The sequence below is a fragment of the Physeter macrocephalus genome, chromosome 9 (assembly GCF_002837175.3).
Source record: "Physeter macrocephalus isolate SW-GA chromosome 9, ASM283717v5, whole genome shotgun sequence".
NCBI classification, from domain to species: Eukaryota; Metazoa; Chordata; class Mammalia; order Artiodactyla; family Physeteridae; genus Physeter; species Physeter macrocephalus.
In genome coordinates, this window is record NC_041222.1 from 81,909,643 (window position 1) to 81,928,854 (window position 19,212).

At 36.0% G+C, this 19,212-nt stretch overlaps 1 protein-coding gene and 1 pseudogene across 1 annotated transcript in view; one reads left to right on the plus strand and one right to left on the minus strand.

Moving 5' to 3' along the window:
- Positions 1 to 6,162: 6,162 nt before the first annotated feature.
- The window catches only part of ZNF782 (zinc finger protein 782), a 44,056-nt gene continuing 31,006 nt past the window's right edge, over positions 6,163 to 19,212 (minus strand). Inside the window, exons 5-6 of the mRNA XM_024132851.3 lie at positions 13,200 to 13,295; positions 6,163 to 8,943 (exon numbers count right to left, since the gene is read on the minus strand). Of these exons, the coding sequence (XP_023988619.1) occupies positions 7,067 to 8,943; positions 13,200 to 13,295 (1,973 nt within the window). The 3' untranslated portion in view covers positions 6,163 to 7,066. The remainder of the gene's footprint in view (positions 8,944 to 13,199; positions 13,296 to 19,212) is intronic.
- LOC102992444 (NTF2-related export protein 2-like) lies at positions 15,341 to 16,451 on the plus strand (annotated as a pseudogene).

Here is a 19,212-nt window from a genome sequence, read left to right on the forward strand (position 1 = left end):
AGGAATCTGTCTCCCTGACAATAATTATGCTGGCAGAATCTGTCTGATGTAACTGTTTGGGAACTCTGGAGTTATTGAAGATTTGCAATTCCCAGAGAAGGGTTGGTCCTATAAATTGAACTTAATTTTAATCAATTTCAGCTTTTATCACCATAGCAGTTACTCATCTCACACACGTTTAACCCCGTTGCAGACAACCATGGACGTGTTCTGGAACAGTTTTCATGCAGCTTGTGGATCCAGGGTGAGCAATAAGGACTCTGACCCCCAAATACTGGGGATCTGTTTTTACTGCTGACTGCTGCTTCTGAACACACAGGTGCAGACACAGAGGCAGGCAGCTGTGCTTGCAAGCCTCTCCTTATCTGGCTGAAGCAACTTCTAGAGGATGCATAGGTCCAGCACCCTTTTTCTCCCTTAATTTTTCTTTTTTTAATTTCATTTTTGGAGCCAGACATTTAAGGAGTAGGACATTCAAAAGCACTCACATATGTAAGGGAATTTAGAAAGTCATCATAAATATCCAGGGAGATAAGCAGACTCCAAAAACAGAATTGAAGAGAAACAAACATTTATATAGTAATAGGGAGACTTTAGTACCTCACTATAAATAATGGATAGTACAACCAGACAGAAGATAAATAAGGAAATAGAGAACTTGACCCACACAATAAACTTCCTAGATCTGACATATACAGAACACTGTATCCAACTCACAACGGGACATTTTCCAGAAGAGACCATGAGTTAGGCCACAGATTAAGTCTCAGCAGATTTAAAGAGATAGATATCATACAAAATCTCTTCAATGACCACAACAGGATGAATTTATACCAAAATCATGGGATGCAATGAAAACAGTGCTAAGGGGGGAATTTACAGCTAAATAGTATGAAAAGATTGGAAACATTTACCAAAGAGGCTAAGCCAGACTTAGCATCGGCAGGCGGACGCGCAACCACTGCGCCACCAGGGAAGCCCCATTCTTTTTTCTAAGAAAAAAATATAATATGAAAACAAATTACTAGTGTGTTGGTTAGAAATATCATTCATGCACTCCTTCCTTTGGTAAACTTTTATTAAGTAGGTGTGATGTGCCAAGAAGTCCACACTTAGGGACTTCCCTGGTGGTGCAGTGGATAAGACTCCATGCTCCCAATGCAGGGGGCCTGGGTTCGATCCCTGGTCAGGGAACTAGATCCCACATGCATGCCACAACTATGGAGCTGGCAAGCCACAACTAAGAAGCCTGTGAGTCGTAACTAAGGAGCTCACCTGCTGCAACTAAGGAGCCCACCTGCCGCAACTAAAACCCAGCGCAACCAAATAAATTAATTTAAAAAATCGGTTTATCTGGAAAAGTCTGATACCATATAGAGTATTATTGTCTTTAAAACAAAAAGAAGTCCACACTTAGGTATGGTTCAGAGCTAAAGTATTGCTATGTGTCAACAGCTGCCTTGCACTCTTTCAGGCACAGAGGTTACTCTTGCTCTTGAAGACCGCACAGAAAAGGCAGGAGGATGGGAAACGTTGCTTGACAGCCTCAAGTGGTGTACCAAGAAGACCAGCAAAAACACCTGTAATGATCCCCAGGATCCTGAAAGCCCCTGGCACCACAGTGGCAAAACAGTAACCCCCATCAATATCACATTGTTACTACAATGGATTGTTGCTCTCTGTGAAATCAGGCAGAATCAGAAATCAACAACCATTAAAGATACTTCTCTGGGAAGTTGCTCAAAGCTTGCAGCCTGGCTGTGTTTCCAGTGTGGGACTAGCAGGGCTTTACAGGAGGCCCCGAGGTCTACCAGGTTCGCCTGTTTGGAGATATCAACCTCTGTGTTATCTGTGCCAGGAGGGTCACTTTCCTGTCCAGGACCTGCCAGCTGCAAAGGGGCTTCCATGGGACAGACACTTGGCTTGTGGGCTCAGGATAAGACATTGTTCATCCTCTTATGGAGATCAGACATTGGATTTTGCTTTTTCCAAGGATAAGTCACCAAAACATGTGATGCAAATTGAAAAATAAAGGCCTGAAACCCTCAGTTCCATTTTAAATATGTGGATATAAAGCATTAATGTAGGGAATAAAGTTTCACAATTAAAATCCATGGCAACTTAATGGTTTCTGTTGCATACATATGTACAATGCATTGCATACTTTCACTATAATCTTCTATACCTATTTTCCTATATCTTGTGACTATTGTCTGCTTCTGCACTGTTCCAATAATTTTGATATGAAAATAAGTTATACTACCAAATAAAAGACTGCTTTTGTCTCATCACTCCATTTGATTTCATCTCACCTACTGCTGAAGCATTTACAAGTATAGTCATGCCCACACCACTGATGACTGGAAGTTTCCCTTAGGAATATGGAGGGGCCTGTGCGAATTGAGCTCAATCTTATCTCAAGGTCCTGTCAAAATTCTCCACTGACCCAGAAGATGGGTTCTCAAACTCTGGCCCAAGTCATGCCCCCACAAAATCTGTACACTGGCAGGAGACCACCTACTACTTGACATGGTGTCTTTTTGATGTCCTGACGCACCTGTGGTGAAGAATGCAGAATTTCACGCCTTTTGCCCATAATCAGGGCCAAATCATCTGCTGATCTCTAAGTCCTCTTTTCTCATAGAGGTCACCAAATGAAGTGATTCCATTACACGAGAATTCAGGATGTAGTTCCTGTGTTAAAATGCATTAATGAAATCACCTCAAGTATAGCAGGGAAACAGAACTCAGTGCAGCAGTGGCCATGAAAGGATGTATATGTGTGTGTGCGTGCACGCATGCAAGAATGCATGTGTGTTGTTAGTACTATCTTATAGTGTGACTTCTCTCTAGAATATTTATACATCTGATATGTAACTCCTACCCTGGATGGAAGAATCTGTAACAGAGAACCCAAGGGACAATACTCCAGTTTAGTTCAGACTTCCATCAGAGAGAAGCTCTGGAGGGAGGGGGGAGAGATAGAGTCACAAGGGGTGCTTTTCCTGCCTTTGTGGAAAAGCAATTTCCAGGGGACTGGACACTCAGAAAATGCTTGGGGCTGAGGCACGTAAACAGTGCACAGGCCTGAGGCTTCCAAAATTTCAGGAATGGTGTCATCAGATAAAAAGTAATGCCTTGAGAGTGTAAGGAACTCCTACCTACCCATCACATCAAGGCTGAATCTCCTTTCAGCCTAATTTATTATTTTGCTTTATTATCAGCTATAATATTGCTTTAAGCTTTTTAAGGAACACAGACTTTTATTTTGATTTTTAATAATAGTAAAATAGATAATGGTTGGTTATCACTTATTGCTCATTTACTCTGTGCCAGGCGTTGTTTTAAGTGTCTGACTTATTGATAGATTAACTCAGAAAATGCCTCCAAAAAGGATTGTAGGTAATTACCATCATTATGCACTCCTCACAAATGAGGAAACTGACAGACATAAAGGAGAACTGACTTGCCCAAGGTCATACAGTCATACGGGAGGGACAAGGGAATAAATACACAAGTATTGATAGTAAAGCCAATGAGCCATGTGGCAAATTCAGAATCTGGGTTTCATTATATGCTGGGGATCCAAAATTCACTTTTATAATTTTTAAAATCAACTATATTGATGTGTAATTTATATAAGTATATGCATTTGTGATACCTTTTGATGAGTTTTGAAAATTTATACACCTTTGTAAACACCACCACAATCTATATAGAACTTTCCATCATACTAAAACATTCCCTTGTTCCCCTACCCAATTAATTGTCACCCTGCCCACTAGATTAGATGTTTTTCCTAGAATTTTGTATAAATAGAATCATACAGCTCTACTTTCTTGTGCCTCGTTTCTTTTGCCCAGCTTAATTTTATTATTAATGTTGTTATATGCATTAGTAGTTCCTTCCTTTTCATTGCTGAGTGATATTCCATTGTCAGGTAACATCACTGTTTATACATTTATCTGCTGAAGGACATTTTGGTTCTTTCTAATTTGGGGCTATTATGAATAAAGATTCTATGAACATTTTTACACAATTCTCTTTTAAAAATTTATTTTTTGATTTTGTTTTTGTATAATTATTTAAGTTTTCCTGGGGGTAAATACCTAGAATTGAAATTGTTGGTTTTAGGTAAGGTGTCATTACCTTTACAAGGAACTATCAAATGGATTTTTAATGCTATCACCTTAGAGTTTTAATTTGCACTTCCCTGATGACTAAAGCTTTGTACATCTTTTCTAGTACTTACTGGCTATCTATATATCTTCTATTGTGAAATGCTTGTTTTAATCTTATCCTTTTTTCTCCCATTTAAACTGAGTTGTTTGTATTATTGTTGCATTATGAACATTCTTTACATATTGTGGATGCAAGTCCTTTGAGAGACGTATCTATTAGAGACATTTTCTCCCAATGTGTGATTTTCTTTTTTGTTTTCATAATATAATCTTGAAAAGCAGACACTTTAAATTTTAATAAACTCCAATTTATCATTTTTGCTTTTATGTCTCACACAATTCTTTGTGTTACATATTAAAAATCTCTGTGTGCTTCAAATTAGTTTCCATGTTTCCCAACAGAAATTTTGTACTATTAGCTATTTTGTTTAGGTTCATAATTTATTTTGAATGAATCTTTAATTATGGTATAAACATCAAGGTGCATTTAAAATATACTATTATCCAATTATTTTATCACCAGTTTTGAAAAAAGTCACATTTTTCACATCAAATTACCCTGGAACATATGTCAAAAATCAACTAACAACTTTCAGTTACATTTCAGATCATTAGAGAGCAGGAAAAAGCACTGCTCCTATTCCTAAACAAGAAGACAGCTGGGAAAAGTTTAAATTTAACAACTTTTCTTGAACACATCAGATATCTGAGATTGCAGGGCAAAAAACTAGCCCAAAGTCTGGAGAGCTAGGTGGCTGCAGAGAGAAACAAGAACCCAAGCAGTTGCTTAACTGAGACAGAGAATGCCAAACACCATATAAAATGATTGTAAAAAAGCTAAACAACATGCAAGATCAGATAGGTTATTTTAGCAGAGAGATATAAACTATAGTAAAATTTAAATGCTGGAAATAAAAAACACATACAATAAATGAAGAATGCCTTCAAAGGGCTTATCAGTATACTTGATAACACTGAGGAAGGACTCAGTGACATTGAAGAGAGAGATAGAATATATACACACACTTTTATATATATTTGTATGTGTGTATGCTTCAATACAGTATTTGTATTAGTGACCCAGAGATGATACAAAAGTACACAGAAAACATGGTTTGACTTTGTTAAAAAAAGACAGCTTAGTAACAATGGCCTTTCCTATATGCGCATGTCAGGAGGTAGCAGGAGAAAAGGAATGAGGTAAAGGATTCTGAATTTTCAGGTACTTCCTGTAAAAGGTTTACTTGTTATTAATATACATGTGGCAAATCATAGCTGATATCAGAATAGTTACTAAGTAAGGGATACATAATTCTATTACAGTGCAGTTGACTTCCAATATACATACAAAACAAACATCTAAGTGGCATGCACACTCACATAGACACATAATAGAGAACTCAGAAAATATTCACATACATTCAACACTGTGCAGTTTATGCAATTTATTTCTTATTTTTAAAAATCTTCTTATTCTAGTGAATATCTATGAACCAATATTGTTATATTTCATTAACTGTCTTAATATTACATATGAAATAGTTTTTATATAACATAAATGCTATTATTTACCTCTCTCAAACTGATAAATTTTTCCCTTATAACAAACTCTGAGAGATATTAAACTTTGATGACTCATTGAAAGCATTCACACATTCACAGCTCGATTATATTTAATTAGATATCATTTTTGGGGTAAAGGATTACTTATATATGTTGTAATGTTAGATATTTTCCCCTGATATTTACCTGACTGAGGAGGAAGAGTTGTGGATAAAAAACTATGGTCATTCAGGATGTTGTCAGGGGGTTTTCCTGTGTGATATTTCTGATACACTACACTGAGTTCACATGTCCACAGAAATCACGTTCATAGGCTTTGTTAACTGAGGGTTGGTGAGTAAATATCAGTATTAAGTATACCCAAACTGTAGATGCCCAGCAAAGAACAAGTTTATTTCATCACAGCAAAATGTCTGTGTACATGCAGAAGAAAATTTCATTCAACAGTCACTCTTTGGCCCTGTTTCTTTCTACTTTGTACTCTTTCATCTTCCGTGCATGAGCCCCTTTGGTTTTGCTGGGGGTAATATCCACTCCATTCTGACAAGGGACAGGAGAAAACATTACGAATTTGAGAGGTGTATTTAGTAAGACTTGTCATTGACCTCTACATTTCACTATCCAGAGGTTAAAAATATGATCTCATTTGGATGACAGAGTAGTTGAGAAATTCAGACTAGGTGTGGCATGAGAAAAAAGGAAATTGTCATTGGTGAACAATTAATAGTCATTATACGTCATATAGTTATTACCCTGTGTTAGTCAAATTGAGGTGTGACTTATAGTAGAAGGATTCCCCACATCCATTACCCTGATTTCTTGTCTGCTCTGATATACTGTGAGGTCTCTATGTATTTTCTGCTTTACTGAGAAAGCTGGCTTTTGGCTAAAGGTTATCTCACATTTATTACATTCTCAATTTTCTCACTGTTCGATTTCTCTGATGATGAATGAATTTTGATTGCTGGGACAAAGTTTTGAAATTTTCATTACATTCCCAGGGTTCTTCTGCAGTGTGAGTTTTCCAAGGATTGAATGCACAGAGTATTTCTTGTATTCATTATCTTTACAGAGTTTCTTTGCTGAATTGAATTCTCTGATCTACAATGAGGACTGCACTCAAGATGAGACTACCTGTGTAAAATATATTCCAAGAATTTCTCTCTTGTGTAAGTTCTCTGATGTTTAGTGAAAGCTGGTATCTTGCAGAGGAACTTCCAAGTGTTCATTATATTCATAGGGGTTCTCTCCTACGTTTTATTTTGTATTGCAAGACTTGATTTCCAGCTCAGAGCTTTTCCATATTCATTACATTTATATGTTTAGTTCCCTGTGTGGGCTTTCTGATGTTCTCTAAGGCTTGATTTCTGGCTGAAAGTTTTCCCACATTTATCACATTTATAGGGTTTCTCCCCAGTGTGAGTTCTCTGATGTACTCTGAGGTTTGATTTCTGGCTGAAAGCTTCTCCACAGTGATTACAATTATAGGGTTTCTCTCCTGTGTGAGTTCTCTGATGTTTTCTTAGGACCGACTTCTCACTGAAAGCTTTGGCACATTCACTACATTCATAGGGTTTCTCCCCTGTGTGAGTTCTCTGATGTCCTCTGAGATTTGATTTCTGCCTGAAAGTTTTTCCACACTCATCACATTTATAGGGTTTCTCCCCAGTGTGAGTTCTGTGATGTACTCTGAGGTTTGATTTCTGGCTAAAAGCTTCCCCACAATGATTACATGTATAGGGTTTCTCCCCTGTGTGAATTCTATGATGTCCTCTGAGTTGTGATTTCTGACCGAATGCTTTCCCACATTGATTACATTTATAGGGCTTCTCCCCTGTATGAGTTCTATGATGTTTTCTTAGACCTGACTTCAGTTTGAAAGCTTTCCCACATTCATCACATTTATATGGTCTTTCTCCTGTGTGAGTTCTCCGATGATTCCTTAGGCCTGACATATGGCTGAAAGATTTTCCACATTCATTACATTCAAAGGGTTTCTCCCCAGTGTGAGTTCTCTGATGTACTATGAGGATTGATTTATAGTTGAAAGATTTCCCACATTCATTACATTCAAAAGGTTTCTCTCCTGTGTGAATTCTCTGATGTATTCTTAGGCCTGACTTTGCACTGAAAGCTTTCTCACATCCATCACATTTATAGGGTTTCTCTCCTGTGTGAGTTCTCTGATGTTTTCTTAGGCGTGACTTCTCACTGAAAGCTTTCCCACATTCATGACATTCATAGGGTTTCTCCTCTGTGTGACTTTTCTGAGGCTGAATCAGGCATGAAGTCATAGTGCAGGATTTTCCACATTCATTACACTCATAGGGTTTCACTGTTATTTGAGTTCTCTTATGTACATTGAAAGTTGACTGGTAAGCCAAAGATTCTGTACATGTGCTATAGTCAGAGGACTCGTCTATTGTGTGAATTCTCTGATGCACTTGGAGGGTTGAATTATGGCTGAAATTCTTTCCATATTCAAAGGGTTTCACCCCTATATGAATTTTTTGCTGTTCTCTAATGTGTAATTTTTGGCTGAAAGATTTCCCTTCTGTGTCAGTTCTTTGAGTGATCCTACTGAAATTATTTCTGTTTTTATCAATAGTATATTCATATTTATTAAACTCATAGTGACTCTTCTCCTCTGGATGATTGCTCTGAGAGATTATCAAGGTTGATTTATATTGGTTTTCCCCAAATTTACTGAATTTATAAGATTTCACTTTTGGGTGGGTATCCTTAGATGTAACAAGGGCAGTCTTTTCAAGAAAATCTTTTCCACATTCATTATATTCAAAAGTTTGCTGTAAAGTCTGAATTGTCTGATGCTGAATAACTTTGTCTTTATGTCCAAAGGCTTTCACACTTTTACTATAAACAAAAGATTTCTCTCCAGTATTAGTCCTGCGATCCTTAATACTGAGGAGCCAATTCTCATATACATTAAGCTCATAAGCCTTCTTTCTTGAATATTGACAGTGTGGGGTCAATGAGCTAAGAAGCAAGTAAGTAGACCCTGTAGTGTCAAATTTACAAGGCACTGTTTCTGTAGGGAAAATGTTTATGTCCAGAGTACATAGTTTTCTTGAAATTTCTTGCTCTGTAGTCAATGATTTGTTGACGAATAAAACTTGCCTCAAATGTTTGCCTTGGTTTTCTAGGCTCTCCTGTAAGAGTTCATCAGGTTGGGATTCTTCTAAAAGTGATAAAATTAAAAATATTTAATGATATTTAACACACTTATTATGGAGTGACATTTATATATATATCCCCCGTTATGTATTTGACTCCTTGGTGTCTGGCTCAGTTTCCCAAAAATAAAGTAATTTCAAGTGTATATTCTCTCTTATTTTGTTGTTAAAAAAACTTTTTCTAGTGGCAAGATAGAGAGGAATCTAGAAATGAAGTTACATCTATATTTTGTATATTAAAGTATAATTTTCAAAACCAGGTAGGGAAGAGGATATAAAGGAAAGGAACAATTAAAAAAGAAGAATATATTTGAGAGAGTTGAATCCTGGGAACAGATAAAACAAAGCCTGAAATGAATTCAACAAGGATTTTGCCCTAAGTAGATAACAAGAAGTATCAATGGAGAATTGTTTTCAGTGGCTTTATTGAGATAGAGTTTGCATTAGGGAAGAACACCAGCGACTACATTCACAAACACAGATTACATTGATAACCATTAGTTTATATGATTCCAACTGGAGCTCCAATTTTCCATTCTACACATCAACACTAAAATAAACTTATCATGGGGAATTCCCTGGCAGTCCAGTGGTTAGGACTCAGCGATTTCATTGCCATGGGCCCAGGTTCAATCCCTGGTTGGGGAACTAAGATCACGCAAGCCACATAGTGTGGCCAAAAAAAAATTATAATGGCACCAACTTTCTCATGTTGAAAGAAATAATCAGAAACAGAAACATAAATGTATTGGTGGAAGTGAAAAAACTGATGAGAGTTAAAGTAATTTTTCCACCTATATTGGAGTCACCTCTCTTTCCTGGTTCTGGTGCCTTGGTATAATATCAGGGTGGTTCAATAGTGAGTACCTCTTAATCATCAAATCTTTTAACTTTCCTCTTTTCAATTTGTTTAGTCATTTCCCCCAAACCAGTCATGTCCTGTCCAATCCTTAATTCTATTTTCCATCTATTTTTCCACATATCTAGTTTTTATTCACTGTAAGAATCTTAAGGAACATATGTTTCAAACTGGCCCTAGAAACCCTACAAGTATCCTTTATATTTATTTACCATAAATTTCCTGTGCATATTTGACTGCTATTGTCCTCCTGATACCCACGCTCCATGCAAAAATGTCTGTGACTCACAATTTTTAAAGTAAATAACCATCACCAAAATCAGAAGGCATCATAAAATTGATGGCAAATCCATAGTTAAATGAGCAGCATCTTCTCTCTTGGTTGTACCTAAAATAATGGCTCACCACTTAATCAATAGCATCTTACATAATATAAAATATGTTTATGCAGCTTTGCTCACCTTTCCAAAATAAAACCCTCACTGTGATATACTTTGCATCTCACTGTAATATAAATTTAGTGGTCCATAAAAAGCTCCATGCATAGGAATTACCTAAAGAGTTCTTTTACTAATATAAGGGTTCAGATCCAGCAACACATACATTGGATGATTCAAAAGTCCCAGAAATTTGACTTGGGCATTTACATTTGTGGATTGTGTTTTCTGAGTGAATCAGTATGAAATGCCTCTCTCCACCTGACTTTGGAATCAGCCTACAATGTTATTAAAAAATATTTATCATGTGACAAATACCCAGAAAGGAAGAGTGAAACAGAGACCATTCTTTTTGGGAGATAATAATCCAGGTGAGGAAAGGAGCTCAATCAGTAACTATATGCTATCTGGCACAGAATCTCATTTCCTTTTGACACATCCATCAAATGGGCTAAGAGTTTACAAAAGTAAGAGAAAAAGTATAGGCTAAAGTATTCCAAGATTATATTATAGAAGTAGGAATCTGAGCCCAAACTTAAAATGAGTAATAATGCTTTCTTCTCTTTTTCTAGCTGAGGTTAGTTATTTGATTTGCTTTTATTCCAAGAACCATCTTTTGGCTTTATAATGTTTTATAACTATAATGTTTTATCTTTATTACATTTCTTGCTTTGCTTAGTTTTCTTTTTTTTTTTTTGGTTGTATGCGGGCCTCTCACTGTTGTGGCCTCTCCCTTTGCGGAGCACAGGCTCCGGACGCGCAGGCTCAGCGGGCATGGCTCACGGGCCCAGTCGCTCCACGGCATGTGGGATCTTCCCGGACCGGGGCACGATCCCGTGTCCCCTGCATCGGCAGGTGGATTCTCAACCACTGCACCACCAGGGAAGCCCCACTTAGTTTTCTTTTAAAACTTTATTGCTTTTAAAAATAAGTATATGAGGCTAAAATAGTTTCCTCTAAGCACCGTTTCATCTATAGTGCAAAGAGTCTAAAAAACATGTTTTTCATTAAAAAATAATTTCTGGATATTGTACAGTTTTAACTTACTCTTTTATAAAATAGGTTTTTAGGATATATATTCATTATTAATTTTTAGAGGGATTTAAAATTTTCTCATATTGTTTGCAATTTATAGTGTTATTTAACAATATCTTTACTTTGTAGAATTTGCCTAAAATACTTTTACATTTTGTCAATGTTCCAAGGTCATTTAAAAGGAGTTTTATTCTTTGTTTTCAGAATAGTTATGTAGTGTGTTTGCATAGCTTTGTTTTCAGAACATAATAGATTCATTTTATAAAATATGCTATTTATAATGTCTAGACCAGAGGTTGGTAAACTTTTTCTGTAAGAGGCCAGAGAGTAAATGTTTTAGGCTTTGCTGGTTATTCACTCTCTACTGCAACAATTCAACTCTGCCTTGTAGCTTGAATATGTAAACAAATGGATACTGCTGTGCTCCAATAAATATTTCTTTACCAAAACAAGCAGTAGGCAGGATTTGACCTGTGGGCCATAGTTTGCCAAGCACTATTCTAGAGTCCACAGGCTACAGAATGAAATCAGAGAGGCATATTAAGGTTGACTATATCTAATGTGTTCCTATTTCTCCTTATAACTCTTGCAGTTTTTTGTTTTATGAATCCTGATGAATAACTTATTTGGTGTACTAATATTTTAAACTTTTATGTATCCTTTAAAAATTATCTTCTTTAGCATTATCAAAATGTCCTTTTTCTCACCTGTTTTTGACCTGAGTTGAACTTTGAGATAAACACTGAGTTGTTTTTATGTTTATAGTCTTAACAATTCATGACTGTATTTTCAAACTTTCTAAATTATTTTCTAGGTGTATCTCTGATATAATATGATAGCATTTTCTCTTAATAGGTATATTAAGATCCATTTACATTGGTAGTTCATATGTCAGATATGTTTGTCTTACTCTATGTGTGTTTGCATAGCTTTTGTGCAGAAAATGTTTAACACAGCAGACCTGAGACTGCTACCCTTAAGAAAGGCCTGTTTACAAGATTAGCCCTTAGCTGGCATCTGGGAACTTAGATTTTGAGATGGTTCCCAAGATTCCCAGAACTGCTAAGAGGGACTCAATGAGCCTAAACTGTACAAACAATATATTTATGCTGAACACCTAGTTTCCATCTGAAAGCCTACAATTTTGATACATGCTAGACAGAGGGTGCTTACATGAGCAGCCCCCAGTGAAAACTCTGGGCACCTCATCTCAAATGAAATTTCCAGGTACATATTTCACATGTGTTGTCACACCTGGTTTTCTCTTGACTTTGCCCCATGCACCTTTTCTCTTTGTTGATTTTGATTTGTATGATTTCACTGTATAAATCTTAGTTATGAGTATGCCTATATGCTGAGTCCTCCAAGGTTAATGAACCTGATGATGATCCTGGGGACCCTTGATACAGCTTTATAAGAAACTTTTCTAGTAACAGATCTGTTTTCTTTGCTCTGTCAAATGTAAACAATAAGGAAGGTTGCAGTTTGCTCTAGTTTTTATGCTTTCTAATGATACTATGCAATCATCTATTTATTTCGATTGTATATAGTAATTTATTATTATATAATGACAAAACTTATTGTTTATTTCTCTCTTCTAATCTGTTTACTCCCAATTTTAGTTGTTTTATTAACTTTTCTTTGTTTTTATCTTTTTACTGTTAAATATACAACCATTACTTAATTTTTCAGCTTCAAAGCGTACACTTAGCTCCCATTTTTTAAAGATGAGAATATCAACATACTTACATTCCATTCCTTTCTTTAGTTTTCCCCCTTCTACTTTTTAATAGATCTATTATTTCTAATATTTCAAATGTGAAGGCCTCTAATGGGAGAGTGCTGAAAAACATTTGAAACTGCTCACTTCTAGCTGATCACTTTGGATCTAATTTTCTTGGATGCCTTCTGCCAGTATTCAATAACTCACCTGGGGAACTTCTGTTTACAAATTCTTTCTCTAATAACCACGGGTCTTCTCCTTGTTCCAACATGAAGATCAGTTCTGGTTTTGCAAAGCAGTACCCTGTAAAAGGGAAATACTTTAGCACTTGAGTTAGCTGCATAGGTTTCACTGTTTCTGAATGTGAAGAAAGGTATAGCTTCAGAAATGGTACATTGAGGGTGCTTGATAGAATTTTTTTGGGGAGGCAGAAATGACAGCAAAAAACATTTTCTTACACTCATAACGGATCACTCTTCTTAAACCCTTAAGTCACAAGCCTAAATAACATTAAGTTCTAAAGTAGTCAATGTCTGTGCTTCAAATGAGATTTCATAAGGACCAATTTCATATCTGGCCATAATGGAGTAAAAGGAACTGATTTACCCTTCATAACAGACATCTAAAAAAAACCATACAAACTATATGAAATGGGTTTTAGACTTTAGAAAACAGGCAGTACAGACAGGGATACTTGAGAATAGAGAAACAAATGAGGTGAGCCCTGTGATTATCACAGCTTATTGCTTGGAGAGTTTTCAACCCATAATGCAAAAAGAGACCACCAAAACAGAGCCTAGTTAATTCAGTAAGTTAAGGAAACAGAACTGGATTTTAAGGAAGTCATGAAAACTAGGATTTGTAAAATAAAATACAAGAGAAGAAAGATACAGCGTCTTTCTCTATCTGATATGCAGAAGGATCTCCTGAGTACTTGAAAGTATAAGGAAAACACTTGAGGTTGGGGGGAAGACCAGTGAAAAAAGAGTAGCCTGAAGTATTACCAAAGCACAGAGAGAGGTAGGAACTTCTGTTTCTGTTAGCCAGGGTAGAAAAACTTCCTAATCCATGGTCAATTGGGTAGAATAACCAGAAGGGTACTTATTGACTTGGTAGAGGAGCCAAATTAGTCCAAGAGTAAAGTGAGCTCTGAATCCAATACAACAAAGCTTAAAGCAAACCTTGAAAGGATCAAATTAATTCCAAGTAATTTAACTACATCCGAGAAAAAGGCCCCAAAAGATTTAAAATAATACAAAACTAGCAACTAACAATATAAAATCCATAACATTTAGCCCTCAATAAAAAATTACTAGGTATGAATAAAAGAGATATATGACTGTACTCAAGGAGAAAAATCAACCAGTAAGCCACAGAGTAAGAAATGACACATATAAAATTAATAATCAAGGCCATTAAAACAGTAAATATACTCCATGATGAGAATAGAAAGGGAATTTATAAAAAAAAGTTCCTAACTGAAATTCTAAATATGAAAAATATCTGAAATGAGAAAACAAACCAATCAAACAAAAAAACACTGGATAGGATTAATAATAGTATATATACCACATAAGGAAGGCTAAATGACATAAGGTAGATAGATAACTTTAAGGTATAGAAATAAAAACTATGAAAGAAGAAACCCACAGTGAATAAAGACTGGAAAATAATAAACAGAGTTATCTCTGTGACCTGTGGGATAAAGTTATGTAACATGTGTAATTAGCATTTCAGAAGGAAAAAAGGAGGATGGAAAAAATAAGGGGCAAAGGTTCAATTTTTGAAGAAGTGTATAAACCCACGGATCCAAGAAGCTAAATGAATGCCAAGGAGAAGAAACATGAAGAAAATCACACCAAGATACATTAAAATTAAATTGCTAAAACCAGTGATAAAGAGAAAATGTTCAATAGATAGTGAAAGACATAATATGTACAGAGGAAAAAAAAGAATGAATGTCTACTTCTTGTCAGAAATTATACAAGCCAGGAGACTACAAATTGACAATTTTAAAGTACTGAAAGCAAAAAAGTCAACCTAGAATTTTATGCTTGGCAAATATGTCATTTTCAAACAAACAAAAATTGAAAGAATTTATCACCAACTGACATGTGTTACAGGAAAGTTAATTCTCTAAAAAATTCTTCAGACAGAAAATGCTATCAGGTGGAAATTTGGATTAATACATAGAAAAAAGAGCACCATAATCTGGAAACAAGAGGATAAAAATAAAATAAACTTTTCTCATTTTCAGAACTCTCTTAAAAAATAAATTGTGTTTTAAAACAATAATGTACTGTAGGAAATGGGAACTAGCGAGAGTTGGGAATGTTAGGGGTTTTAAAACTTATGTAGATCAGACATGCAGAGCTGCTGAGGAATTTGTCAATATTTACTATGAGACAATGGACAAAAGAAGATGGGCACTAACCAGGCTGTATCTGGACAAGGCCACTTTATTTATTTTTTTGGCCTTTGTGTCTGGTTTATTTCACTCAGTGTGTGTGTGTGTGTGTTTTTAACATCTTCATTGGAGTATAATTGCTTTACAATGGTGTGTTAGTTTCTGCTTTACAACAAAGTGAATCAGTTATACATATATATATATGTTCCCATATCTCTTCCCTCTTTCTTCTCCCTCCCTCCTACCCTCCCTATCCCACCCCTCTAGGTGGTCACATGTGTTAGTTTCTGCTTTATAACAAAGTGAATCAGTTATACATATACATATGTTCCCATATCTCTTCCCTCTTTCTTCTCCCTCCCTCCTACCCTCCCTATCCCACCCCTCTAGGTGGTCACAAACCACCTAGCTGATCTCCCTGTGCCATGCGGCTGCTTCCCACTAGCTATCCACCCTACGTTTGTTAGTGTATATATGTCCATGCCACTCTCTCACTTCGTCACAGCTTATCCTCCGCCCCCCCCCATATCCTCAAGGCCATGCTCTAGTAGGTCTGTTTTATTCCCGTCCTATCCCTAGGCTCTTGATGACATTTTTTTTTTCTTAGATTCCATATGTATGTGTTAGCATACGGTATTTGTTTTTCTCCTTAAGGCCACTTTAATATGTAATGGAAATGTTGTTACAGGACTGGAAGCCCTAATTTTTTTGAGATATTGCCTTCTAGTGAGTTCCAGGTCAATATGTTAGATTGCCAGCCAGTTCATGAGCAAGCTACTCAGGCCCAGACTACAGTTCTTGTTGTGACCAGTGGAACTGTGAAGTTTGATGGAAACAAACACTGCTTCAACCAGAACTTCCTGCTGACTGCTTAGTCTACTCCTAACAATACCATGTGGAAGACTGCAAGTGACTACTTCCATTTTCAAGATTGGGCTAGTAGTCAAAGGGGGCAAAAGTCCATTCACTTTTGGTCCACTAGTTGCAGCAACAGAAATTTATGTGAATTAATTCATTTCATTGTAGAAGCACTAAAAACTAGTATGTGCTGAAACTAAATTTCTTTAATATTTTTTTATTCTTAGCAGCACCTTTTCTAGCAGCTGCCAGTTTGAACTGTTGCCCTTAAGAGCTTTAATGCTAGTTTTCTACATGCCTTATATAAGTTTCACTAATGACATTCTTACAGTAACATTAAAGCTATAATCTCTGTACTAACGTACTCACTGTGAGCCCGGCATATTGCAAAAATGAAATCCTTTTATTGTACTGTCTATGGGATATCAGCACAATGTAACCTCTCTGGGACAAAGTGGAGGTATTTTTTGTTATTTAGTTAATTTTGTAGTACAACATGTACCTATTTTTGGTAAACAGTGGTAATGCAGTTTTAATATAAGGCTTTTTCAATCAGTTCAATAAACACATTACTAATTTAGTTTTACATAACTACTCTGACATACTAGAATCTCACGTAGAGATGTTCAATAGTCTTTTTATGTTAAGAAATGCGGGTTTTTAAAATGTCAGCTTGTTTTCCTATGAAGTGAATTGATCTACTAGAGAGGTGTAAAATGTTCTGGATTGATACCTGAGTGCTGAATACACTCAGTGGCTTAAAAGCAAACTTCTTAAAAACATTTTTCTTGGCAGCTCCAGGTCTGTAACTTTAGGTAGTGAATGGTAGGTAGTAGGACTAATAGCTCTAATGGGAGAATGTGGAGCGAGAACTGTAGAGATCCGAGGTTGGCCAAAAGTAAGGCAGGGTATCAAATGGTATACTTTTGGTACTTGTTTTCTACCTCCTAAAAATGTAGCCTAATTTTACGATTTAAGCCATTAAGGTAATAAGTATCCTTACCAAATGGTCATGAATGTCACTTTTGTTCTAAGAATTATTTTTAAAGGTTTTTCCAATTCACCTCATATTTATCACCAATAAATGTCTCAGTTTATTCAAGAACTTATGGGGTTAAAATGTCAGCAATAAGCCTGACCCTGCAGCAGGGTCTGACAGGAAAGTTGGAAACAAAGCCATCACTCTCTCTTTGGGGCCCTTCTAAGTCTTCCACATGAACTTCAGGCCAAAAGTCTTCTATGTACTACCCACCCCCAAAGTGAGTGATTTGTTCCCTGTGTTTACACTGTCAACTGCACAATCTTTTTACTAAAGTTAAAACTATCTAATCTCATGATTTCTTCTTCCATATGGCATTGAGCAAATAAATCTGTTATAAAACATGTTCCTGTTATGTGGCTAACACTTTGTCTTTCTAGAGAAAATAAAGAACAGCAGATCATCATAAGCCCGCATACTTCAAAAGAACCAAATGATTGATTTTACGTCTAAACATCTAAAGAACAATAAAACTAGCTTTGTTTTTGGTTAAAATTTAAGTGTCTTTCCTTTTTTGAATTTACTGTCTTCATGTTTTTACACTAGATGTGCCAGCTTTGTTTCTACACTGGAACTCAAAGTTAATGTTTCTTGTCACTTAATTTGAAAGTCAGTGATTCATTTACTCTTGTCCCAAACTACACATTACATTTCTGATATATTAACAAAATAGAATTAAGTAAGAGAAGGGGATGGAACTGATTTTAGACCACACCTTCTTGTAGTACTGACTAAAACTTACATGTTATATTCTACACAAAGTGAGTTTATTCTAATTTTAGATTGGCTTTTTAAAACCACAGCTTTAGCAGCAACAATCAGATTGCCCAAACACTGTCCTTTCCCTTAAGGAGAACAGTCTCAGGTAAAAGCTGCATATAACTAGCAATAACGGAATTGAGTGGTTGTATATTGTTCATGAATTGAATGTTTTAAGACTTGTATATGAATTGCTTTTTCCAAATTTGGAAAAATTTCAGCCATAATTTTTTTGAAAATTTTTTTAGCCTTTCCTCTGTGACTCCAAAGACACAAATGTTAAGAGATTTTGTTGTAGACCTATAGTTCCCTGATGTTCTGTTCATCTGTATTCTGTTTTATTTTTCCTCTGTAATGAATGAGCCATTTCTATTGTTCCGTTATAAAGTTCAGTGATGTTTTTCCCCTCCTTCCTCTCCATTCTGCTGTGCACATGCACCGAGGTGTTTTTGTTTTTGTTTTTTTAAAATAAATGTTTTATTTTAGAATAGCTTTAAATTCACAGAAAAGTTGCAAAGAGAGAAAGGAGAATTCCTGTATAACCTGCACCCAATTTACCCTATTGTTAACATCTTACATTACTAGCAGATTTGTCATACCTATTAATATAATATTGATACATTATTAAATAAAATCTATACTTTATTCAGATTTCCTTGTTTTTTTTTTTTAACCTAATCATTTTTTTTCCTGTTCCACAATTCCATCCAGGATACCACATTACATTTAGTTATCATGCCTCTTTAGCCTCCTCTAGACTGTAAGTGATAATCTTTTTTGGTAATCTTGACAGTTTAGAAGACACTGTAAAAAGGTCCTTCAGTTTGGTTTTGTCTGATGTTTTTCTCACAGTTAAAAATGGGGTTGTATTTTTGGGAGAAAGACCACAGAGGTAAAATGACTGTCATTCTTACCCCACCTTATCAAGGGTACATGCTATCAATATGACTTATCATTGATGAGAACCTGGTTGAGGTAGTGTGTGTCAGGATTCTCCAATGTAAAGTTACTCCCCACCCCCACCCCTACCCCCATGCACACTGTACTCTTTATTTTTTTAAATTTTTAAGTTTTTAATTTTTGGCCATGTGGCACGCAGGATCTTAGTTCCCTGACCAGGGATTGAACTCATGCCCCCTGCCGTGGAAGTGCAGAGT